A 22,013-nucleotide genomic window follows, 5' to 3' on the forward strand; every position below is an offset into this window, starting at 1 on the left:
AACAATCTGAAAAAAAACAGTAAGTGACAGTATAAATGTCAAAAAGGATTTATCAAGCAATGACATCATACAAGCTCAATTTACTCAATTTATTTCAAACGTTATGGCAACACAGCTTTGGAACAAGGAGACAAATGAACAAGGAATTCACTGGTTTAAAAACCATTTCATATTTCAGATTGTGTTAATATTACAAATAACGGCACACAAATCTGAAGTTGTTCAACTAAAACTAAAACAATTTAAATGAGTGTACCTATACATGAATAAAAAAAGCAAAGCATCTTAAAAGTCAAGAAAATAGTAGTTGGTCGTAAACGGTCAAAAAAAAGTCATAATAACAACAGACAAGGCTAGAAAGTTTATTAAGCTAAGTCTTATCCAAATGAATGTTCAGTTGTAGAATCTTGAGGAACCTGTCAGGGCAGAGGAATGAAAGCGTTATATGTTTTATGCAAGTTTACATGAAAAATTAAACTATGAAAGAATTATAAATGCTGTGATACCTGGCATGCCACCAGAGTATCTGTCATTAGAGCCATGTGAAAGACGGGATGATGAGTAACTCAAAGAGCTCAAGGAGCTTGAGGACAACGGCTTCAGACTGGGCGCCTGAAAAACATTACACATACATTCAACGGAACCAAGGTTTTGGGTTTTAAATTCCAAGAGTATTTTCCAAATACTAAAATAGTTAGCATTGTAACATTATTATTCAATTTATATAAGTCACCAAATACATTAGATTCTTTTGAAAACTCATGATAACATGCAAGATAAGTGAAGGATATAAAGTTACCACATCCTGTGTAAGACAAGTGTGCAATAGAGTATTTAAGATCTGCAAATTAAGTTAACATTCATTTTGTTTCTTTACCTTGTTCATTAATATAAACCAGAATAAATCTCACAAACCTGATGCTAAATTACACCTGATAAATCTGTGTCATTCAATGATGCTTGTATTGAAAAATCCTTTCACTTCAAAGTATGTTAGTGATCAAAAAGTGTGTAGAGTTACCGAAATACTCCTGAGCCGGTATTCCATGAGAACATCTGTGAGCTTCTGTGTGACCTTTAGGACAATCTGAGCATCGTCCTCATTCTCAATACGAAAATCGTCCTAAAAGCAACAAAAAAATTTTAATTACTCAAAAGGGTTCATAATGTACAAAATGTATGCATTCAAACAGACATTGTACATGCAAAAAGCGAACAGTACCAGATATTTAAGCAGTGTCGCAGGAATGCTATCGCATGGACCCATTATTCGGTCTCCGCCCATATTCATGACATCATCATCGGAGAAAGGTCTGTCCATCCCATCAGTACGCTGGCCAATTTCAAAGCCATCTGCGCCCATGTGCATATCATCGGAGAATTGTAGCATGTCCTCTCTTTGCATCATCCCCCTGTCTGGGATATCCAAGTCATTGCCATAGCCATCTCGGCTAGGGAAGCCACCCATATCAGGCAGGCCTCTTCTCATGGGGGCCATAACACCATGACCCATAAACAGAGAATCTGAGAAAGGATCTGCAATGAAATCAATAATTATAATTAGGGTAATCGAAAACATAAAATGTATATAGAATAATTGTCTTTACATAATCTACATTAGCAACAACGTCTGTGTTAGCGCCATTGGTTGGTGCTTTCATCCACAATGGCCTTTAGGTTTAGTTTTGAAGCAATAAGTAAATTGAAGTCAGATACATAAGCACAAACCTTGCTGTAAACCTCGAGGAGCCGGCCCGTGGATACCTGCATTTCCTGGATAACCTACCCTGCGTTGTGCTGATTCTAAGAAAGACAACAAGCATCATCCATTGAAAAGTTGTAGACCACAAGATAGTGTGTATGAGATTTTGCTATGATAACAGCTGTATTGTTAGACAGGAAGACATCTCACTTACTCATCCCCTGAAAAGCAATCACTTCACAAGGCTCCCTCAGCACAACCTGAAAGACATCAGATAAATCATACGATTAGACATTGAGGTTCTCTGAGACAGCAGAATATTCAATTGAGTGTTGGTCTCTCACCTTCATTTGACCTCTGCCCTCTGCTGTTTCAACCTCAGCAGCGGCCATTTTAATGGCTTTTCTGACGGCTGGATCTTTACCTGCTTCCTCCTCCTCGTGAGGAACTTTGTCTTTGTGGAGGTGTTTCTGTTTACAAGCAAAAATACAACTAGTACACATCGCAGAACAATAGGAGCGTCACAGAGGATTGTAAAGTAATTTCACAAGTACAGAGTATCATTTTTGTAGTTTTTGCTAACTTTAAGAAGTCACACATTCACTGCATGCTGTAGGAACTGAGCGAATCAGACACTGATTTGATGAAAACTGCACAGATCAAAAATACCCCATTCAAGTGCCTTCTGTGTGAACGCAAATGTATCCCGGTTTGATCCGAAAGGGGTCAAGTAAGGGGAAAGGGGACTTTGTAACATAAACGGGATAAAAAAAAAACCCAATTTGCTTTTACTTTCATATGACATTTTATATTTAGCATCATCTCGTTGGGCTATAGTTGCGTTTTTGTACCTTAATGCTCTTCGTTGTTCTGATTTACTAATATTAAAAAAAGTTTGTTTTAAAGGTCCAGTCAGTAATATCCAGCGGCAAGGTTGCGAATTGCAACCAACGGCTCACTCCACCCCTCCCTTTCGAAACACTCCGACGGCTGACAGAACAAGGTGAATTACATGCAAGGGGACCCGCTGTGTTTGTAGATAGAAAAAGCTCATTCTAGGGTATTAAAACATTAGCCTTCATTGTGTAAGCTCTTTATGCACCCCTGAAGACATAGCTATGTATATTATATTGCAATTATAAATAGATCATCCCAAAAACTACACACTGGACATTTAAAACAGATGTCTATGTAATTTGCAAAAAGCAACAATATAGGCCTATGCTTTAGAATAATAACCAAAAAGAGAGATTATATAGGCCTATTTGGCACTAAATAAAGGAAGGCAGTAACAATAAATTGCGGTATTTAGCCACCTAAAAAGCACATAACATTACATTGCAGTATATTGTCAAGTGTATTTACGGGATCTTCACACAGATCCCACAAAATCATTGGCAATGTAAATTAACAAAGTCTGACGATCCTTGGATAAATTCCTGGACACATTTTCCGTGTTTTATTTTAGAATCTCTGTGTGAAAAGGGCTTAAGAGTCATGTGATACCATCTGGCCTGAGATTGATCAACTTCCCCCACAATTAAACAAACAAAGAAACATGTGTATCTATAGGAAGAACGTGTCAACTAAGCAACAAAGACAACGGTCGTAAATGAAAAGATAGCACTTGTGACTTGAAACAAATTCATGAGTTAACACCAGAGAGGGGCCTGATTTGCCCCCGACCAGAAGACAGAACAAAAATAAGAGAGATAAAGAGGTGACCTCTTTGTTGCAGCCCAAACTAATGAGTGCTGGATGATCCATATGTTTGATAGCAAATCTCACAATTCAATACGAATAAGCCTTGAGATAATTTGATCCGTTTCCCTTTCAATTACATATTGTGTATGGCTGTATGTGTGACCAATAAAACCTGAAATAATATTTTGATGACAACAACATGTTTTGTCGTAAGACCAGGTTCCTGTATAAGATGCTACAAAAAGTTTGCAGAGGGATTTCATTGATTCATTGTTCATTTAAGGTTTAATTTCATACAACTACTGCAAAATGCAGTTGCATGGCTAGCAAAATGTTACCAAGTTGTTACCAAGTATCTGAAGCAGTGCTTCCAGCCCAAGATGTGAGAGACAATTTCCTTCTGCAGCCGCTGAACTTTGCACAGTTTACACTGGTAGTGAGGAGGCACAGATTTAGATGGGCTTCGGTACTCCCATACATACTGCAGGCCTAAAAATGCAAAACACACAGACTCACACAAATGCACAAGCATGGTTTTATGTTTTCTGAGCGACTGCAGACAAAAAAACATTTATTTTTGTATTCTCTGTAACATTTATATCATTTGATCAAATTTGTATATGGTAATTTCCCCCTGTAGTTTCACAAAGCATGTGGAATTCCAGTGTGTGCTATATTTCAACAGAAACAAACATCAGGAATGACAGTCACCCAACAGCAATGTAAAAGACTGAATGCAAAGACTACGAAAGCTGTGAAAAAAAATCTGGGTTAAATCTGTCAATCATGTCTTTTCATGTTTTAAGGATCCATTCAAAAATGAACATTGGTATTGTGTTGTTTAAACATGAATATAAACTTGTGTTCTTAGCAGTATTTACTCAGGATATTTTTGTTATTCTGGGCCTGTATTCACAAAACATCTTAAGCTCCTTACTTGCCGATTTAGGAGAAACTCTTAAAAAGAATGGGCGTGTTAGACTCACACTTTTTTGTGCCAAGACTAATATATATATTATTTGAATAAGAGTTAATTTTTATCTTAATTTAAATATGACAGTGTGATACATAATTCCATAAATAATGACTCACCAACTACTGTCTCTGTGATAGATGTCAGAAGTTTCTGTAAGGAGGGTATGGTCTGGATCGATCCATTCTTGGCAGAAAATACTGTTGAAACACAGATACAAATAAATAACACATTTTAAACATTAAGCATTAGCCCCTTTTACACAAACAGCAGTTCTGCTCTGAGCCAAGGTTTGATCTACTGTCTTGCTGCATTGTTTTAGCAATCGAGTAATTTAACAGTTGCGTGTGTGAAAGGGGCGATTGTGAATCATAACCCTCAAAAGTGGCTTTAGGGTCCTCGTTTTACTAAAACAACACATACTGCATCTCCAAAACACTGTCAGAGCACTAAAAGCACATGGCCATTAGTTACTCACAGGCCTACATGTAGGCAACGGTCACATTTCAAAAAGATGTGGTCAAACAAGTCAACCACAACTTTAGCTTAAAAACTGAACAACATATAAACTCAACAGTTTTAATATTAATATAAAAAGCTGCAGCAAAGCTAGCGTTTAGCATCTAGAACTGCTTCAGATCAGTGTTACATACTAAAGAAGTTCAAGGCTAACTGTGTTTTCATTCCTTTGAATCTTGATACTTATGCATTTCACACAAACGCATTCCTTTGGCAACTTTATGCACTTCTCATGCAAAATGCCATATTTTGGTTCTCCTTAGCATAACCCAAATGTGCCCAAACAGGAACCAAAGGTACCAAAGACACACCACATCCCTGTGTTTTGTGTCTCGTTGAGCTTGTTTGAGTTAAACTATACTGGCCTGCCACCGACTGGCGAGATCTGACGGTTGCAGGTGGGGGAGGAGTAAAAAAATGGTAATCAGGTTGGACACGTTTTGCATAATCTATGTGTACTTAATCTATTGCATACCACGGGACTTTAAAGTTTTTTATTCCTGGAGATATTATAAATCTGCAAGTTTTTGTGCGAGTAAGCTTAACAGAATTTGCCAGAATAAATATGCAACACGTCACATATATACACAGGTACGGTCTAACCAGTAATAACAAACTGTGTCAACATCGAGGCTCACGCAGCTCAATTGGGAGCAACTGCAGCGCCTGACCCAGGCAGCTGGTCAGGCTTTGCCCTCACGATACTTTGATGGCACATGTGATCGTGACGCAGCTGCAGAGCCGATCAAAGTCAGACAAAGTTTCTAAACATAATGCACCGCATTTCTTTAGCGGTTGTCATTCTGCACATCACTGTGTGAATTCGAACACACATTAAAATAGCGAGAACGATCAAGATCACTTTTCAATTTTCAAACACTGCGCAAAGGAGCTCTATGTTGGAAGTTTCTAATGTTGTTCAGCATATTTTTGTCCAAATATATAAACAGGTGCAAAGCATTTGTTTGAAAAGGTGCTAGTTAGCACCAATATGAGAACCGTGCTTGAATTAAGGCTCTCTAAAAGCTCTGAAAACCCAGAGGTGGCACAAAATACCTTACCAGGGCCAGACAGAGCTTAAGGTCAAAGGCACAGAACTGGGTTCTGCATGTAGGACTTACCTATGTCACTATTCACGGGTGGCTTCCTTTTCTGTCATAGACGACAAATATAACCATTGGTAGAAGAGAGAAATAAAGAGGAATTAAAGAGATGTAACAGCATTGGAGATGAAGAAGAATCTTCAGTCTCCTGCACATCCTAAATTATTGCAATTCCCCTCTCAACTTCAAGAGTAGAGCATGACTGTTCATTGAGAGTTGAGCACTCAAAGTGTCTCCTCACCAAACACAGTCACAGGAGATCTCACACTAGAAAAACAAACACATTGTATCCATCCCAGAGAATGGGTTATATCAGGTAAACAAGAACACTTGATATGACACAACAGGAAAATGTTCTGCAAGTTACATTCTGTTTTTAAACAGAAGATAAAGGTTCAATGTCATACTATTAGACACAAATGGGCTTCAAGACATGATAAGACAATGGTCTTTCAAGGTCTTTCTTTCAAGAGATTTATTTTTTATTATAAATTCATGAATGTATTGAAAATAAACTTCAATTGAAATGTCTTCATTTGAAAAAATAAATAATTAACTTTGTATTATAAGTTTATGATTTTATTGAAAAATTAGAAGTGTTGTTGTCCCAGGATCATAACACCACACTCTTTTAATAATGCAACAATTTTGAATTACTTATTAATAAGTGTAGCTTATTCTTTATTTTTATTCATGTGCCCTCATAATCGCACTCAGCAGATTCATTTTAAAATAAAACTCCTGTCTTCGCAGTGGAAAACACAAGCAACCTCAGAAATGCATTTGAATGCGGAAGCCGATTGTGACTTCCGATCTCACTTTTAGGTGTTCCAGTTCTTCTCCAACACCATGCCAGATTCAGATGGTCACATTGAAAGCACACGCTGCTTCTGTTAATTTTTCAAAGCCCAAGCAAATACTAGATTTATGATTTAAAATCTAATAGCTGGCTACACTTTGCAAAAAAAGGACTGCCTTGGCAGACCTTGGCACGAGGCAGTTGGCAGCACTATGCCAGGCTGAGCAGATAACACTTAAGAGCTGCCCCCAAAATGCAGGTATGTGAGTGAAGTCACGTGATGAATAAACAGTTCTGAATTTGTTCAAAGGGACTTCACGTTGTACATTGCTATAAAAATAATTTGACCTCGGTCCTTTCATAACTCTGCTTTTTAAAAGAGACTAACCCGTACTTACCAAAAGTAATACTTAAAAAACTACACAGTGAAAGAGTTCGAAAATGTAGAAAACTTACCTTTCCTTGCCTGCCCCTCTTATTATTAGGAATTGGTCGTGGTTCCATACTGCGAGAAATAAATAGACACGTTAGTATTACATGTGTCATCAATTATAACGAATATCCACATCATCTGCAAAACTAATGCATTTAAAGTTAATCCTTTTACCAACGGGTTTTTTTCAGTTGCATATATTATTGTGGGAAAAGATCATGCGCTGTTAACTTAATGCGATAGCTCTCTTTATACAATAAGAATGCAGTCGTTGTGGATTCACTGACCTAGTGCTCGTAATTCGTATCCTGTCAAAAAATATAAACGATTCCCAGGTGCGATATTATCTTACCTTATATTTTGCAGACGAGTCCTTCTATTGTACAACCAATGTCCGACGAGGATCCAACCGGAAATTACATAGAAAGACCCCAGATCTTTTCCGCTTAGTGTCAAAAATAAAAGTCCTATATTTTATACTTACGCATGGTTGGGTGCGCTTTCCTTTAAATGTTTGCTGGTATATTATTTTCGCTCAAAGCTTTACTACAATTGTATCTCTTGGTAAATACAAAAATATCAAAATAATAGAATGAATTAAATGTTTTTAAAAACAAATGGCAAAGAGAACTGGACGCATAAACTTTATTTTGAAATGCCGACAAAAACTGCAATAAAGTACTTGAAGTTAGATTTACCTATGTATATTTCAACAGTTATTAAGCTTTTTTATATTTAGCCAATATACATTTTGATTTTCACATTTTTGAATGGTCTGATTTATGCAAAAAAAATGCGAATGCTCAAGAAAAAAGCGTTTCTGTCCGTAATTTGATCAGGCATATGCTTAGCCGCTATGATAGCGAGAGCTTGAAGGACCTCTTAAGACTCAATTGCAACACGAGTGATCGCTTCTGGTTAGTGCAATAAAGTTTACTAAATTTTTGTTCTGTTGTGATGTTTTATTAGAACTGTTAGTTTATTCCTTGGTGTATTGGGTTTGATCTTGTATAATCGAACCTTTATGACTGTACACAGTTACGTTTTTATTCTTACTGTTGAAAAGAGTAACCATCACATCAATAAAGCATTAGATTTGTGTAGGCATCGCGTAGTATACATCTGCTACAGAAAAGCATCGAATTTTGCGATATGCAATTGTTAACGTTTATTTTAAATAATATGACACTTAACATATTTTATTTCTGTTACAGTTTATTCTCTTTCAACTGAAGAATGAGTAAAAAGCGAAAACGGCAAGATGATTTCCAAAAAATTAAGCTGAAGGTTGGCAAAAAGAAGCCGAAAGCAGACAATGCAACAGACGTCAACTTCAGATCCAAAACCATCCATCTGCCAGAGCAGCTGAAGCATAGTGATGCAGGACCAACCACACACAGGCAGCTCAACATTAAGGTGCATTCTTAATGTTCCTTTCAATCCTTATCCTTATCATTCCTATCAACTTTTACATCACACTCCCCTGTCTTTTCTTCAGGAGCTGCTGTCCCAGTTACACCACTACAACAGTAACGTCAAGCAGGGAGCTCTGGTGGGTTTACGAGAGTTGCTGTCAGGTTACCCCACTTTGGTTGAACAGCATACGTCTGCGATTCTTTCAGAGGTAGCCGCGCTTTTCACTGACAAAGACGGCACCGTGCGAGCAGCCGCGGTGCGCCTGCTGCGCTTCGTGTCTCAATGCATCCCCGTCGAGCGCGTGGCACCCTTCTTCCCCCTGCTTAGCGCCCACCTCACTTGTGCCATGACTCATATCTCAGAAAGTATCCAAGAGGACGCTCTCCGGGTCTTGGACGTGCTGCTCGAACACTTTCCTGGACTTTTGTCTCAGAGACATAACGTTCTGCTGGCAAATTTTCTCGAGCTCATCTCCCAGAGGCGAATGAGCAAAAAGGGCGGAACGGGTCAGGATAAGACAGCGAAAGGAGGCTTTGTTTTGTCCATCAATACAAATCGCTCTGTAACAGCACAGCAATGGAGACTCACTGTGCTGCTTAGGTAATTTTGTCTTCCTCTCTCTTATGTTGCTCAAAGTCCATATTACATTGTTTTGAGAAGGTTTAAATGCACACTTCTCGTAGGCTGCAAGTCATTGTTCAGTTGTTTTGGGAGTGATTATTGTCATATCATTTTTTATGCATGGCTGCAGGCTGAGCCGTTTTCTGCAGGCGGTGGTTGAGGAAAGGCCTCTGGAGGAAGGCATGACTAACAGGAATGCTCTTGAAATGTGGGCTGGGGAGAAAAATTCGACGACACCTATAGATGTGAAGTGGCAAGAGCATGCCTTTGGGAAGGGCAGAATACAAATGTTTGAACATTCTGGAGCCACGCCCACCCCACACTCCACATATCGGTTAAGGTAAGTTTGAGATTGTTATATTATATGATTTTCAACTCTTTGTCTTTGATTGTGTCTCTGAATATCACATGTGTTGTTTTGTTGGTTTTCATAGGCCGGACTCTGATCTGGCAGCTGGAATGAATAAAGATCTAAATTCAGCTGAGACCGTGCAAGGCTTTGCGGGAACACTCGTGCCTCTCCTGCTGGATGTCTGGGTGGAGGCAGCAGGTGGAGGATGCGTGCAAATGGACAGTGGTCACCTGCTTTCGCCAGAGTCCATGGCTCTTATGTTCCAGATTCTGACCATCCTTCAGTTACTCAGAAGACTCACCCCACAGGGAGACCAACAGGATATTCTGGTGCACACAATTATACATGCACAAATCTGTGTCATATAGCTCAAATTATAATGTGGAACAGGGAACACACAAAAACTCACAAACCTCACTTGTGTGGTATGTTACAGGACGCCTGGTTTCGGAACACGTACCTAGCTGACTTCAAACAGCACTTCATGAAGAATTTCCCGTATGGTCTGCTAGAAGTGGCAAGACATAGGAAGAAAGTTGACGGGAAGAGGTGATCTATCAAGATCGACAGTGAAGATGACTGTTTGCATGTGTGTGGAAGGGAGTTGTGGCTGTCAGGGGTACAAGCCTAGTATAAGGGTCAAAGCTGCAGCACTGTTTAAAATAATTATGGCAAGACATAGAGAAAAAACTATTCAGGAAACATCCTTTCTGGTTGCACAAATTATGCAAAAGTCTGTAATTGTTAGGATGGTAAAATTTGATTCAATTCACTTCTATTGTCACATTCTTAAAAATGAGGAGTGAGAATATCGTGTGCACAATAATCAAGATTAGCAAAATTAGCTAAGAAATTAAATTAAATTCTTAAAAAAGAAAAAGATGTATAAAATACAAAATAACCTGAGACTTCACAGGTATCACATCTCACTTAACGTCTAAAAAAAACCTCTCTTGATTTAAGAGTGTTTAGATATTTGTACTGTAAAGTATGATAATAATACTAAGAAATACATTTTTGGAGTCATTACAGAGTTGTTACTGTTTTTTTAGTTTTATTAATATTTTAAATAATATTTTTAGTTTTTGTTAATTTAGAATATCTTATGTTGCTATATAAGTTTTTATATATTAGTTTTTGTTATTATTATAAGTTTAGTGCCTCAAACTTTTGATGATTTTTCACTTAGTTAAAGTTTTCCTATAACTTTAAGGCCAATATTTAATTTTATTTCAATAAACAGAAATGTTTTGAAAATGTTAGTTTTAGTCATTTAAAATAACCTTGCCTCGCAATAGTTCAGCTGATGGTGACTTACAATTCTTAATAAATGCACTATACATGTCTCTCCATGTACAGTGTGTAAACATTGTGGATTTAGTGCATTTTCAAAACTTTGCTCTGTTTGTTATCTTCAGGTTTCATCAGCAGGCAGTTGTTGGAACTGTCGCTGGAGGCAACGTGGAGCCTTTGGCCCTAAACGTCACATTGTGCCAAGTTATGGTGACTCTCAGTCTTAAGGACTGCAATGACGGAGTGGGTCAAGATGCAGATTGGCTCGGCCCAATCAGAGCCTTCATTAAAGAGACACTGTCCAATGGGAGCAAGCTGAGCTCAAAGCACCTGGCAGCTTTACTGGAAGTGGTCTGGAGGATGATTGTAACCCAACGCAGCCGTGGTGTGAACCTGATGAAAGATTTTTGGTGTTCAGCATATACGAGAAGCCTGGTTGTTGAGATATGGATTACTTTATTAAAAGCATATGTATGTTTGTGTTTGCAGTGGTGACAGACGAACTCCTGCAGGCCGTGTATGTGCAGTATCAGCAGAGGAACCTCGGTGTGACCGTCCGTACACTGCTGCTGAGCTTTTTCAGTCAACTCTACATTGAAGAACACCAGAACCACACTCACATTGCCAGGTACACGCCTGTATAAAATGAGCAAATTGTATCTAAGGTGGATTGTCTGACAAAATATCACCTGTAGGCCGAAACCAAACCATACTAGGAAACTTGACCTTCAATGAGAACTCTCTCTCACACAGGAGTAAGATTCTGGCATGCTGGTTGGCATCACTACCAGTGCAGTTGGTTCAGTTAGGCAGTAGGAATCCTCAGCTCTCCGCACATCTACTGGAGACGGTGCAGTCGGCTGCCGCCAGGGGCAACAAGGACCTTCTGAACATTCTGCAAAAACGTGCCTGCAGTCTTTATGGTAATCGTACATGCTCACAAATAAATGACTGTAGAGCGCACTTCAGTGCGTGAGAGGCCTGTGCTAGTTTGGCTGTTTGAGAGTGAGAGAGAATTAGACCGGCGGCGTCTCCGTACTGTTGTGTTTCAGGACCACAGCGCTCTCTTTGTATGTGATGACATCAGCAAAGTGCGTCAGCGGCTAATAATGTCTGTCTATCTGTGATCACGGACAGGACAGAACTCTCTGTCTCGCTCAAAGACACAGAAAATAAAGACATACATTCATGCCTTTCACATTGAGCGGTAGCTGTCATACGTTGGTCACAAGGGGGAGCACTTTCCTAGCTTTTTAGAATGAAATTATAATTTCTTTTTTGTAATTTTGGTCAAATTCTTTTTGTCATTTAGTCACCCTCGAGTCGTTCCAAATCTATATGCATTTAGATGTTTGGAAAATGCAACAGATCTTGGCCACCATTGACTACCATAGTAGGAAAAATGACGAAACTGCCCCAGAACTGTTTGCTGTCCTACATTCTTATAAATATCTGTCTTTGTGTTTATCAGAACAAATACATTTATACAGATTTGGAACAACTTGAGGGTCAGTAAATGAAGATAGCATTTAAATTTTTAGGTGAACTGTTCCTTTAAGTGATTGGTTTACTGAAAAAGAAAACTTTTTTTACTCCCAGATACTTCACTTTGAAGCTAGTACTTTTATAGATTTTAATTTCACTAAAAACGCAAAAAAAACTATTTTCTAATGCTTCCAAAGGGACAGGTTGTAATTGTTTAAAATTGTATTGTTTATAAATTGTGAGATTTTTGTTTTTCAGTTAAATAAATCTTTTAAGTAGTTTGTCTAAAAACGATTAAAACATATTTAATTCGTAGAAATATCGGAATATATAGCATAAGTCACAGGCTTTTAGGTTCTTTTTGACCTCTTTTGGTCACTATGATCTTTCATTGTATGACTGAGAGCAAAGCGTATTTCTTAAAAACAAAAAGTTTTAATTTAATATTACATTTCTTTAATATTTCTCTGTGTTTGTTTTCTATATCTCTATTCATCAATGTTACAGATCCACAGGATGGCTGCGTGGTGGTGTTGCCTCTGGAGTCCCAGAAGAAGCTTGTTCAGATTCTTTATTTCCTGCCGGTGATTCCCCCAGAGCTTATGTCATGTCTAAGTCAGGTCTGCAATGCTGGAAGAGTATCAGCTAGCCTGGCCACCACACTTATCCGCACTATTCACCTGAGGTAGGATGGAAGTGACACGTCCGCATACACTCATGCTATCACATGTCCCTAGAGATGGGACCTAATGGTCACTATTTTAACATATAGTTAACTTATTTTATATTTTTTGGTATAATTTTAATGTAGGTTTTACTTCTGTTTGAGTATAGTTCTCTGACTTGACAAACTTGATGCCTTGTGAGTCAAGTGACACTGAATATATTTCAAACAAAAAGGGGAAAATAAATAAATAAAGTATTTTGTACCAGACCGGTCATGCATGTGCAGCTCAACCCTGAAGGGAAGCGGCTGTTTGTGTCTGTCTGACATGTTTAGAATGTCTGTCTGTTTTCTTTGACTGCCGAGAGGAGACAGCGACCTCTGAGTTTTTACTGCTAATAGAATCAAACAATTTAACCACCAGAGGCAGCCAAGCACTGTGCCGGTCAGAGGATGGTCAGTTCCCCCACTTAACTCGGATTGGCCGTGACCATTAAACATGATCGGTTGTAATGGGGCAGAACTGAGCCACGAGTCACTGTGAAGTGAAGCAGAGGTCAGACTGCAGGGTTGTTATTTATAGGATGAGGCATATTGGTTTACATTATTTGTAAATGAAATAAGTTTGCAATAAGGTTTATTTTAAGAAATAAGAAACAATATAAGATATAAGAAACAAGCAGCAGCAGCAGGTACATGAAGGTACATTCACCATCATTGCATTTTCCAATAAAATAAGTGTTTGGTTACAGTAAATAATGTTCCGCTTAACATCCTCTACTGTGCTTAATGAAAGAAAATTATTGGGTGAACCGTCTCTAGTGTGTTGCGTATGGATGGTTGTATCTTAGACAGGCCTTTGAAGTGATAGTTCACCCAAAAAGACAAATTCTTTCATAATTCATTTTCCCTGTATATAACTCTTTCTTCTGTGAAACACTAAAGAAGAAATTTTGCTTAATGTCTCTTTGGTTTTGTGTCCATACAATGAAAGTCAATAGGTACCATGTTGTTCGGTTACCCACGTTCTTCAAAATATCTTCTTTTGTGTTCTGCAGGTCATACAGGTTTGGAATGACATAATATAATTTTCATTTTTGGGTGAACTATCCCTTAAATCAACAATAATTTCATGAGGGCTGTAAAAATTCTCTTCGGCGTTCCTGCTTTGCGTAAGCAGATGAGATTCTGGATAATTGACAGAACATTCCTTGGTGAATTCCTTTGCATGCTGAGGGCCTAAGGGTTAGTGTGAGTACATTTGCATGTGTATCTTTGTGACATGCTGTGTCCCAAGTGCGTTTTTTTAGTCACTAGCCTAAAGCCACTCTTTTATTTGTGGTTTTCCCTCAAATCCTAATGGGAGTGATGTTTGAGAACACAGCGACGGTGTTACGTGAGCCCTTGCGTGATGTGTGAGTGCGTCTTGCACACAATGCCTTTCATGTGGGCTCTCTGTTTGCTCATAAGGAGAACAGAAAAAAAGTGTGGCGGGGTAAAAAGTAAGCTGATGCTAGAGTGCTGTGATGCCTACAGGGGGCAGTATTACTCTTTTGATGAAACGGGAACTATTTGGCTCGGACATCTATCTGTCCGAGTTTTGCTTCAGGCTCCCTAGCCAAAGTCATACCAGAATTCAGAAACAGAACACTTTGGCAAGCAAATTAACAGCGACTGCTCTTTTTAAACAGTCTGGATGGGTGACAGAATTCCACCATGAGAACCCAAGCATCATTCAACACTGCTTCTGTTCGTAGCAGGACTCCGTGACATGCCTTCCATGAGTTCTGTCCTTCATGAGTTCTGTCCTTCATGAGAATTTAGTTTTCATCACATCAGCGTAGCAAGACTAATGAAGAGTGGCCATCAGGTTCAGATGGTGTTGCTTAACTTTGACAAGTATGATTAATAGTGGAGTTGATAGTTTGTGTGTTTGTGTTAAATGAGTTGATGTGCACACATACGGAAATACAAACTTCAGCACTTTTTTATGCCATCTCTTAGTGACTGTGTGTTTGTGCGTGTGTGCGTTTTCACCCCTTTTAACTAATGGGTTGATGGGGCGTAAGCCAGTCGTTGTGTATCAAGGAAATCCAGAACGTGCTTGTTTAATGATCACAAGAGTAACAAATTCAAACCAGCTGAAAGATCAGATATTCATTCATTCATAAGCCTCAAGACTGATGCACATCTTGAAGAGAAAATCATGGGACTGTGTAGATTGTCCTTGAGTAGCTTTTACACAGTCACCGCTTCACACACACACAGGCTCTCTCAGATTTCCTTCTCAGAAAAGCATGACTGAAACGCTCAGTTCTAACAATATCTTGCCATCAGTGTGCACTGAAGCCTTGAACACACACACACAAAAGAATAGCAACTGGTTTGACCTCGAGTTCTTCGTGTTGGCCTCCTGGTTCCCTGTTTTCTGTATTTCATTTACTCGTATACCTATATAGTGATTCTGAACAGTTACAGACCAAAGTACATGTCCAGTGTCTTATATATGACAACAGACTTTCATAGCTTCATTCTATAATCTCAATAGAAGCTTTGAATGTAAATATTTCATGGCAAAAATGACTGTAACACAGTTCAATGTAGGGTTGGAAGGAGGTGGGAACCGGCGAACGTAAAAGCAACTTTTAATATAACAAACAACAAGCTCCCTAACGGTCGACAAACATAACACCACCATAATAAAACATTACATAAAGTCCAGCCCTGGTCCTCTATCACCGTACACTTCGGTCGCTCGTCCTTTTACGCTTCCGAAGCTCCTCCATGAGAGATGCAAGACCAGTGCAACGCGCATCTGACACTCATTATCACTCGCGTCACCGGCCTCGGCCGTTCCCTCGCGGCTCTCGTCTCGCTTGTTACAATGACATTCGGTACAGTCCGGTATGAGCGGTCAAAATGACCGCTACCGTCGTTCTCGTAGTGATAGATTTCCGAAGGTTCTAGTGGTAAACTTGAAAACGGATCTTTGTATTTATAATATGTAAACCACAATATCACAAAGATTTTGCATTTGTATTTTGCCTTTATGCATCTACTAAATGAATGAATGTAAAGTCACTTACAGTGCATTTAAGCTATTTATTTTTATCAGTTTGAACCCGTGACGTTTACCTAAGGATCTACAGGAAAGTGAGCTACAGAAATTGTACTCTTTGTCCAATTTGTATTATGTAATCTAAAAAGCTCAAGTTTGTAAGAATTATTTTACGTATGTAAGATACTTTCTTTATCAGGTCATTTTTATAGGCATGTAATTATATGAATATAATAATATATATGTCACATTTTCTTTTCACATTAGTATTTCTAGATGTCTGGTGTATTGAATTTCAACTAAATCAATCCTCAGGAGTGACTTAAAGTCATCCAACAGCAATGTGAAAGAGTGACGGAATGATAAGACACATGAAAACTGATAAAAACCAAGGTTACCACATAAGAAAATACGTTTTGAACTTTTCCTAAATACATGTAGAAATATAACTGTTTTATTGCATAAAAGTGAATGTGAACTTGTTTTCTTTAAGTAGTTTAGGTCTGAAAAAATACAGAGCATCTTTACTGTTTTTTTGATCTGTTTCTCCTGTTTACATTTTTTGCAAATAAATGCAAATAGAAACACTATTTTTATTTGAAATGTGTAATAAATATTGTTTGAAATTCACAAAATAAAACAAAAATGATAATTTCACCTAAACACATACCTATAAAAAGTAAATTCAGACATTCAAACTGAAAACTATTTTGAAATGGCTGAAGTATAGATTATTACTGTAGCTGGAAGTATTAATGAACCTTAATGTATGCTATTACAGGGAAAAAAACTCTTGTAGGCACATGGAATGTCCTAAAAGCTTCTCAGTTCACCCAGTGTGTTGTCTGTCATATTGGCCATGATTGAGTCTATAGTATAAGGGTGTGTGCTGCTGTGGCGGGAGGTTGATTTCAAAGGAAATAGAGGATCTCAGGTGGCCAGTATTTTTAGCCTGACATTCTCACTAAGCGCGCGCACACACACAGGTACAGTGTGAGATTGTAACGGGAGAGCGGATCAGTGCTGGCCCGCTGCACAGTAATGCATGTGTGCTTCCCCGCAGGTCTCCTCTGAGTGGCTGGTTGAGCAGTTCACAGGATGTGCCAGTGAAGGATGTCGATTACCTCAGTTTCTTTTTCACCACACTAACAGGTGCACAGACGCTCGCATCAGACTTCCCATTCAATGATATGATTGCTGACAACAAGCTTGATCTCCTTCCCATGATCCTTTGCTGCAGGTTTCTCCTCAGAGACTTTGCAGGCCCTGCAGCACACAGATGAAGACTGTCTTTTGCCATCGTCCACTCTCTCTCCGCTCAGCGTGTTTGCCACCACCCTGGAGCAGTTCCTGCACCATTGGGATGTGGTGGAGGTGACTCTCTCTCTCTCTCTCTCTCTCTCTCTCTCTCATTGTATCTTATCTGCCAGTTTCTTTTTTCACATTCAGTCCAACAACTTGTGTTATGTCAGTTGTTCTCCTGTCAGTCAGTGTTGATCGTCTCTAATCCTTCTGTCATCTGTTGTGTCCCCCGTGAGCATCTCTTTTATTTCTCATCTGCTCTGTCAGTTACTGTGGCTTCTGTCAGTCATTCATTCATCATTGAGGGTTGGCTGCTTTAGTGTTATTCTATCTGTCTGTTATAGACCAGCATCATTCACATCACACAGCTTAACTGGTATCAACGCAGAATTTACATGCGCCAATCTTCCCTTCATTGAAAGCTAAATGGCGTAGCGAAACAAAATAACAGCCAATCAGAGTTTATTTTCAATATTTATGGTGCATCTGTAATTGTTTTTTAATGGTTGCTTCGTACACTTCATACACCGTGTTAGTGCACCCATGTGCATTAGTTTTAACTCCTTTATTACTTTAACGCATCTAAATGTTCAGTTCAATCAGTCCAGGGCCACTCGGGTTGATATTCCAAGTGCAAGTACGTCTGAGTCTCCCTCCGGAGAGAGGCAGTCTGTTGAGCAGGTGGAAGGTTTATCGCATTGCACCGGTGTAGGTGTCTCCATATTTCAATAAGGGCTGGTTATCAGAGCGCTCCTGGCTAAAACAAATGCTAATGCCAGCCAGCGGACACCATCGACAGCTGACATTTTACACGGAAATTAAAACCTAACAAAACCACGCCCTCGGGTAAGGGTCCGACTGTCAGCGTCCCCCTCCCTCTGCTGCACCCTCACGCACACGCAACTAATTCAAGCTAATTTCTTCAAGCGCAATTTTGTCCGGATTTTCATTTTTCTGTCCGAGTCAATCAGACAGGACACGTATGAAGGGATGGCTGGCATCCCTTAATGAGAGGGGACGTGGAGATGATGACAGGCTCTTAAAGGAGTAGTTCACCTTCAAAATTAAAATTCTGTCATCATTTACACGCCCTCATGTCATTTCAAACCTGTATGACTTTCTTTCTTCTGCAAATGATAAAAGAAGATATTTAGAAAAATGTTGGTAACATAACAGCACAGCCCCCCATTTACTTCTGTTGTAACCAATGCAAGTGAATGGTGGGCTGTTAACAACATTCTTCAGAATATCTTCTTTTGTGGTCTGCGGAAGAAAGAAAGTATTTCAAGTATTTGAAATAACAAGAGGGCGTGTTAATGATGACATCATTTTCATTTAAAAATAAACTACTTTAAAGTGATAGTTCGCCCCAAAATGTAAATAAATATATATATTTACTCTAATGTCATTTCAAACCTGTATGACTTGCTGTCTTCTGCAGATCACAAAAGAAGATATTTTTGAGAACATTGGTAGCCAAGTAACATCTGCCCTCAACTTCATGGGCACAAAACACTGGGACATTTCTCAAATTCTCTTCACTTTGGGTTCCACAGATTAGAGTGACATACATGTTTTGAACGACATGAGGGTGAATAAATTATTTTTTTTTATTTTTAGGTAAACTGTCCTTTTAATAATAGGGTGAAATCAACATTAAGTTCTTCGTAAACATCAAACAAACTTTTAGATAATAAAACTTAAGCAAACGTTGAATTACCCTCTTCACCTTATTAAAATACTAAGCTTTTAAATAATGAATTTGAAAAAGTATTCATTTGATAAACTTTTTTTTAAGTATTTGCATTGTTGAAATATGCTAACCAACGGAATTCACAGGAGTTTTTTTTAGCACCTTGTTTACAGCTCTGCTGAAACATCTTAATGTGCTAAAACGTAAAAAAAGAAACAAAAGTATGCTGGTTATCCCAATGCGATCTCCAATAGTCACACTTTTAAATGAAATTCACACTTTGTCGGATATTCTCACTACCAGATATATAGCTCGGCAATTAACGTCAAATTAGGTTTGAACATTGTGTGCGTTTCAGCGTGTGGCTGCTGGGGGTCCATTTCTTTATTGCCAATCAGACGGGTCTAATCTAAAGCATGTGTAATGTGTTCTTAACACTGTTAGTCTGATTAATGTCTGATAATAACCTGCTCTGAATGACATTCCGCTCCGTCTTTCATTTAAACTAATCTGCCCTAACACTATTAGCACTATTAGATTTCTCACATACACTCACACACTTATTTATTGTTTGGGCTCATAAAATATCAGTTCAGAGTGGCAGGCCGTCGCTAATCCGTCCAGTGTCAACTTTTATTATGACGAAATGGGTGCTGCTGTGTTGTGTGTAGTGTGTGTGGTGTGTAGTATTCTTTGTTCTCTGTAGAAGTCTGACTTCAGCCATATGTGTCAGATGTAAATGTATAATTAAAATTGTTGATTGAGATTTCATTTGTATTACATTTTATCTTTCATTCCGTAAAATCACTTTCTTGAATTTTTCTCCTGATGAGATTGATGGTTTCTTAAATCAGTATGTGGAAAATATTTTTTTTTAGAAAATGTTTAAATACGTTTAAATAATTATAAATGAAATTCTGTCATTGGCTCACCCTCATGCTGTTACATGAGTATGCAACAACTTGAAAGTGAATTTTCATTTACAAAACTATTCCATTAAATACCATTGAACATTCACACATCAGTGCAGATTTGTGTTAACACCCAATTGATCCGTTTTGTTTAAGAAACATTACTACATTGTTTTATAGGAGGTGTGTTATTGCCTGGAAACTCTGGGATCTCGTGCACAATGTTTTGATGTAATACAGACTGCCATCATTAAGAATCTGGTGAGTCACCAATGTTTTTTTGTTACGTGTACACCATTCTCAAATGACAATTATATTTCATTTCTATATTTTATTTTATTAAAATTTCAGTTTAATTCTTGAATATAAAATGTTAACTAAAAGTCATAATTTTTCATTTGTCATATTCAGTTTTAACTTCTTACAGGGTTTAACCAATACAAATCCCCACTGGACACGGACCACATTCCCGTGTCAGCAGTAGGTCATTGTGTGTATTCTGATTTATTCAATCTCATTGTAGTGTGGACTAGCAGTGGTGCCCGACTGTTTGTGTACAGCCGTACTGAAGTGTATTCCTCGGTTACTGGATGTCAATTTCCTGCCCAGCGATACTCTCCTCCACTTCCTGTCGGACTGTTGCCTGAGCATGCTCAATCTCCTGCTGCAACTGGAGCAGAGCACCCACAAGAGGTGTGCACAAACACGCACCCACATGTAGTAACAAATATTTGCAAATATTACCTCTTTCCACATAACACTTCATTTCATATAGCAATTGTATTGCTGATGTCGGAATTACAAATGTAGGGTTGTAATCAAACTAATAGTTTGAATCAGAAAAAAAAGTATGTTTATATGGAAAATATTTATTTGCCAAAATGTGTGCATCTTCCCTTTAGGGATGCGGTTTGGGAGGCATGTTTCACAGCGCTGACTGCTGTACCAAGGCTTCTGCGATTGGTGCTTCAGTCTTTCCGCGTTTGTGACCTGTGTGAGGACGAGCTCCCACTTCTGGCCCAGATACTGTCATTACTTCTTCAGCACACTCAGTTACGCAACCACATGATGGCCAATGCCAGTCTTCTGCAACACATCATACAGGACTTGACGGTATAGTCTTTATAAAGTTTACATGGCTGTGCACATGCATTCTTTCACACACCATTTGTTGGTAAAGTAAAAGCAGAGTATTTTCAATAGTTGGGACCGAAATGTATTTTTTAACCCATTCAATTTAGTATAAACCCTCATTGTTGTGTTTCTGTTTTTTTCAGCATTTTTACAGCGGAGAGACGCGAGAGCAGTGGCTGACTGACTTGCTGTACTGTTACAGTGTGACGCTCTCTGGTCCTCGTACCAACATGGGCATGAGAGAAATGTATTAAACATTACAGTATTCATCGCTACAACCTTTTTGTTTGCTTTTTCCTAAATGAGCACAGTTGTTTTGTATAAAATGAGGAAAATAAACCTTGTGGTAATTGAATGATTTGTGGACTCGAAACATGTTTGCACAGTTCACCCAAAAATAAAATTCCTGTCATTACTCAACCTCAAGTTAATCCAAATCTGTATCGATTTCTTTGTTCTGATGAACACAAAGATTTTTGAAAGAATCTTTGTAACCAAAAGTACCAAAGTAGGAAAAATGACAATAGTAGTCAAAAGTGCCCCAGAACTGTTAACTGTCCTACATTCTTCAAAATATCTTCATTTGTGTTCGACAGAACAGAGACATTTATAAAGCAAAATTTCCTGCTAAGGTAGTCAATGGTGGCCAAGAAATGTTTGGTTACAAGCATTCTTCTTAATATCTTTCTAAGTTCACCAGAACTAAGAAATGCATACAGATTTGGAACTACTGGAGAGTAAATGAAGACAGAATTTTTATGTTGGTTAAACTGGTCCTTCAACAGACAAATATAAATGAGGACAAATGACGTTCCATTTAGGCTTAGAGAAGGCAACAGTACATTCAGACA

General features: G+C 38.5%; 2 protein-coding genes across 8 annotated transcripts; one reads left to right on the plus strand and one right to left on the minus strand.

Moving 5' to 3' along the window:
* Positions 1-74: 74 nt before the first annotated feature.
* Positions 75-8,091, minus strand: LOC306901721 (uncharacterized protein). 3 transcript variants are annotated; one of them, XM_079469724.1, is made up of 12 exons: positions 7,586-8,091; positions 7,257-7,305; positions 6,020-6,050; positions 4,499-4,579; positions 3,756-3,895; positions 2,047-2,172; positions 1,917-1,962; positions 1,729-1,803; positions 1,223-1,536; positions 1,022-1,123; positions 507-612; positions 75-416 (listed from the first exon to the last, which is right to left on the minus strand). In XM_079469724.1, the coding sequence occupies exons 2-12, from the start codon at positions 7,302-7,304 to the stop codon at positions 394-396; spliced, it is 1,092 nt and encodes a 363-aa protein (XP_079325850.1). In that variant the 5' UTR covers position 7,305; positions 7,586-8,091; the 3' UTR covers positions 75-393. The 3 variants fall into 3 exon arrangements, with proteins under 3 accessions (XP_079325850.1, XP_079325851.1, XP_079325849.1); XM_079469725.1 differs by having other exon boundaries at positions 7,521-7,632; XM_079469723.1 differs by lacking the exon at positions 7,586-8,091 and adding an exon at positions 7,408-7,529.
* tex10 (testis expressed 10) lies at positions 7,683-21,959 on the plus strand. Of its 5 annotated transcripts, XM_079469717.1 has the most exons (17): positions 7,683-7,797; positions 8,073-8,150; positions 8,448-8,649; positions 8,732-9,249; positions 9,401-9,610; positions 9,705-9,951; positions 10,059-10,171; positions 11,041-11,300; positions 11,405-11,543; positions 11,669-11,838; positions 12,908-13,085; positions 17,186-17,274; positions 17,363-17,496; positions 20,209-20,289; positions 20,552-20,721; positions 20,931-21,141; positions 21,306-21,959. In XM_079469717.1, exons 3-17 carry the CDS (start codon positions 8,470-8,472, stop codon positions 21,414-21,416), a joined length of 2,811 nt encoding a protein of 936 aa, XP_079325843.1. In that variant the 5' UTR covers positions 7,683-7,797; positions 8,073-8,150; positions 8,448-8,469; the 3' UTR covers positions 21,417-21,959. The 5 variants fall into 5 exon arrangements, with proteins under 5 accessions (XP_079325843.1, XP_079325842.1, XP_079325845.1 ...); XM_079469716.1 differs by having other exon boundaries at positions 7,683-8,150; XM_079469719.1 differs by lacking the exon at positions 8,073-8,150.
* Positions 21,960-22,013: the final 54 nt, after the last annotated feature.

The sequence above is a fragment of the Barbatula barbatula genome (genome assembly GCF_947034865.1).
Source record: "Barbatula barbatula genome assembly, chromosome: 12".
Taxonomy (NCBI): Eukaryota; Metazoa; Chordata; class Actinopteri; order Cypriniformes; family Nemacheilidae; genus Barbatula; species Barbatula barbatula.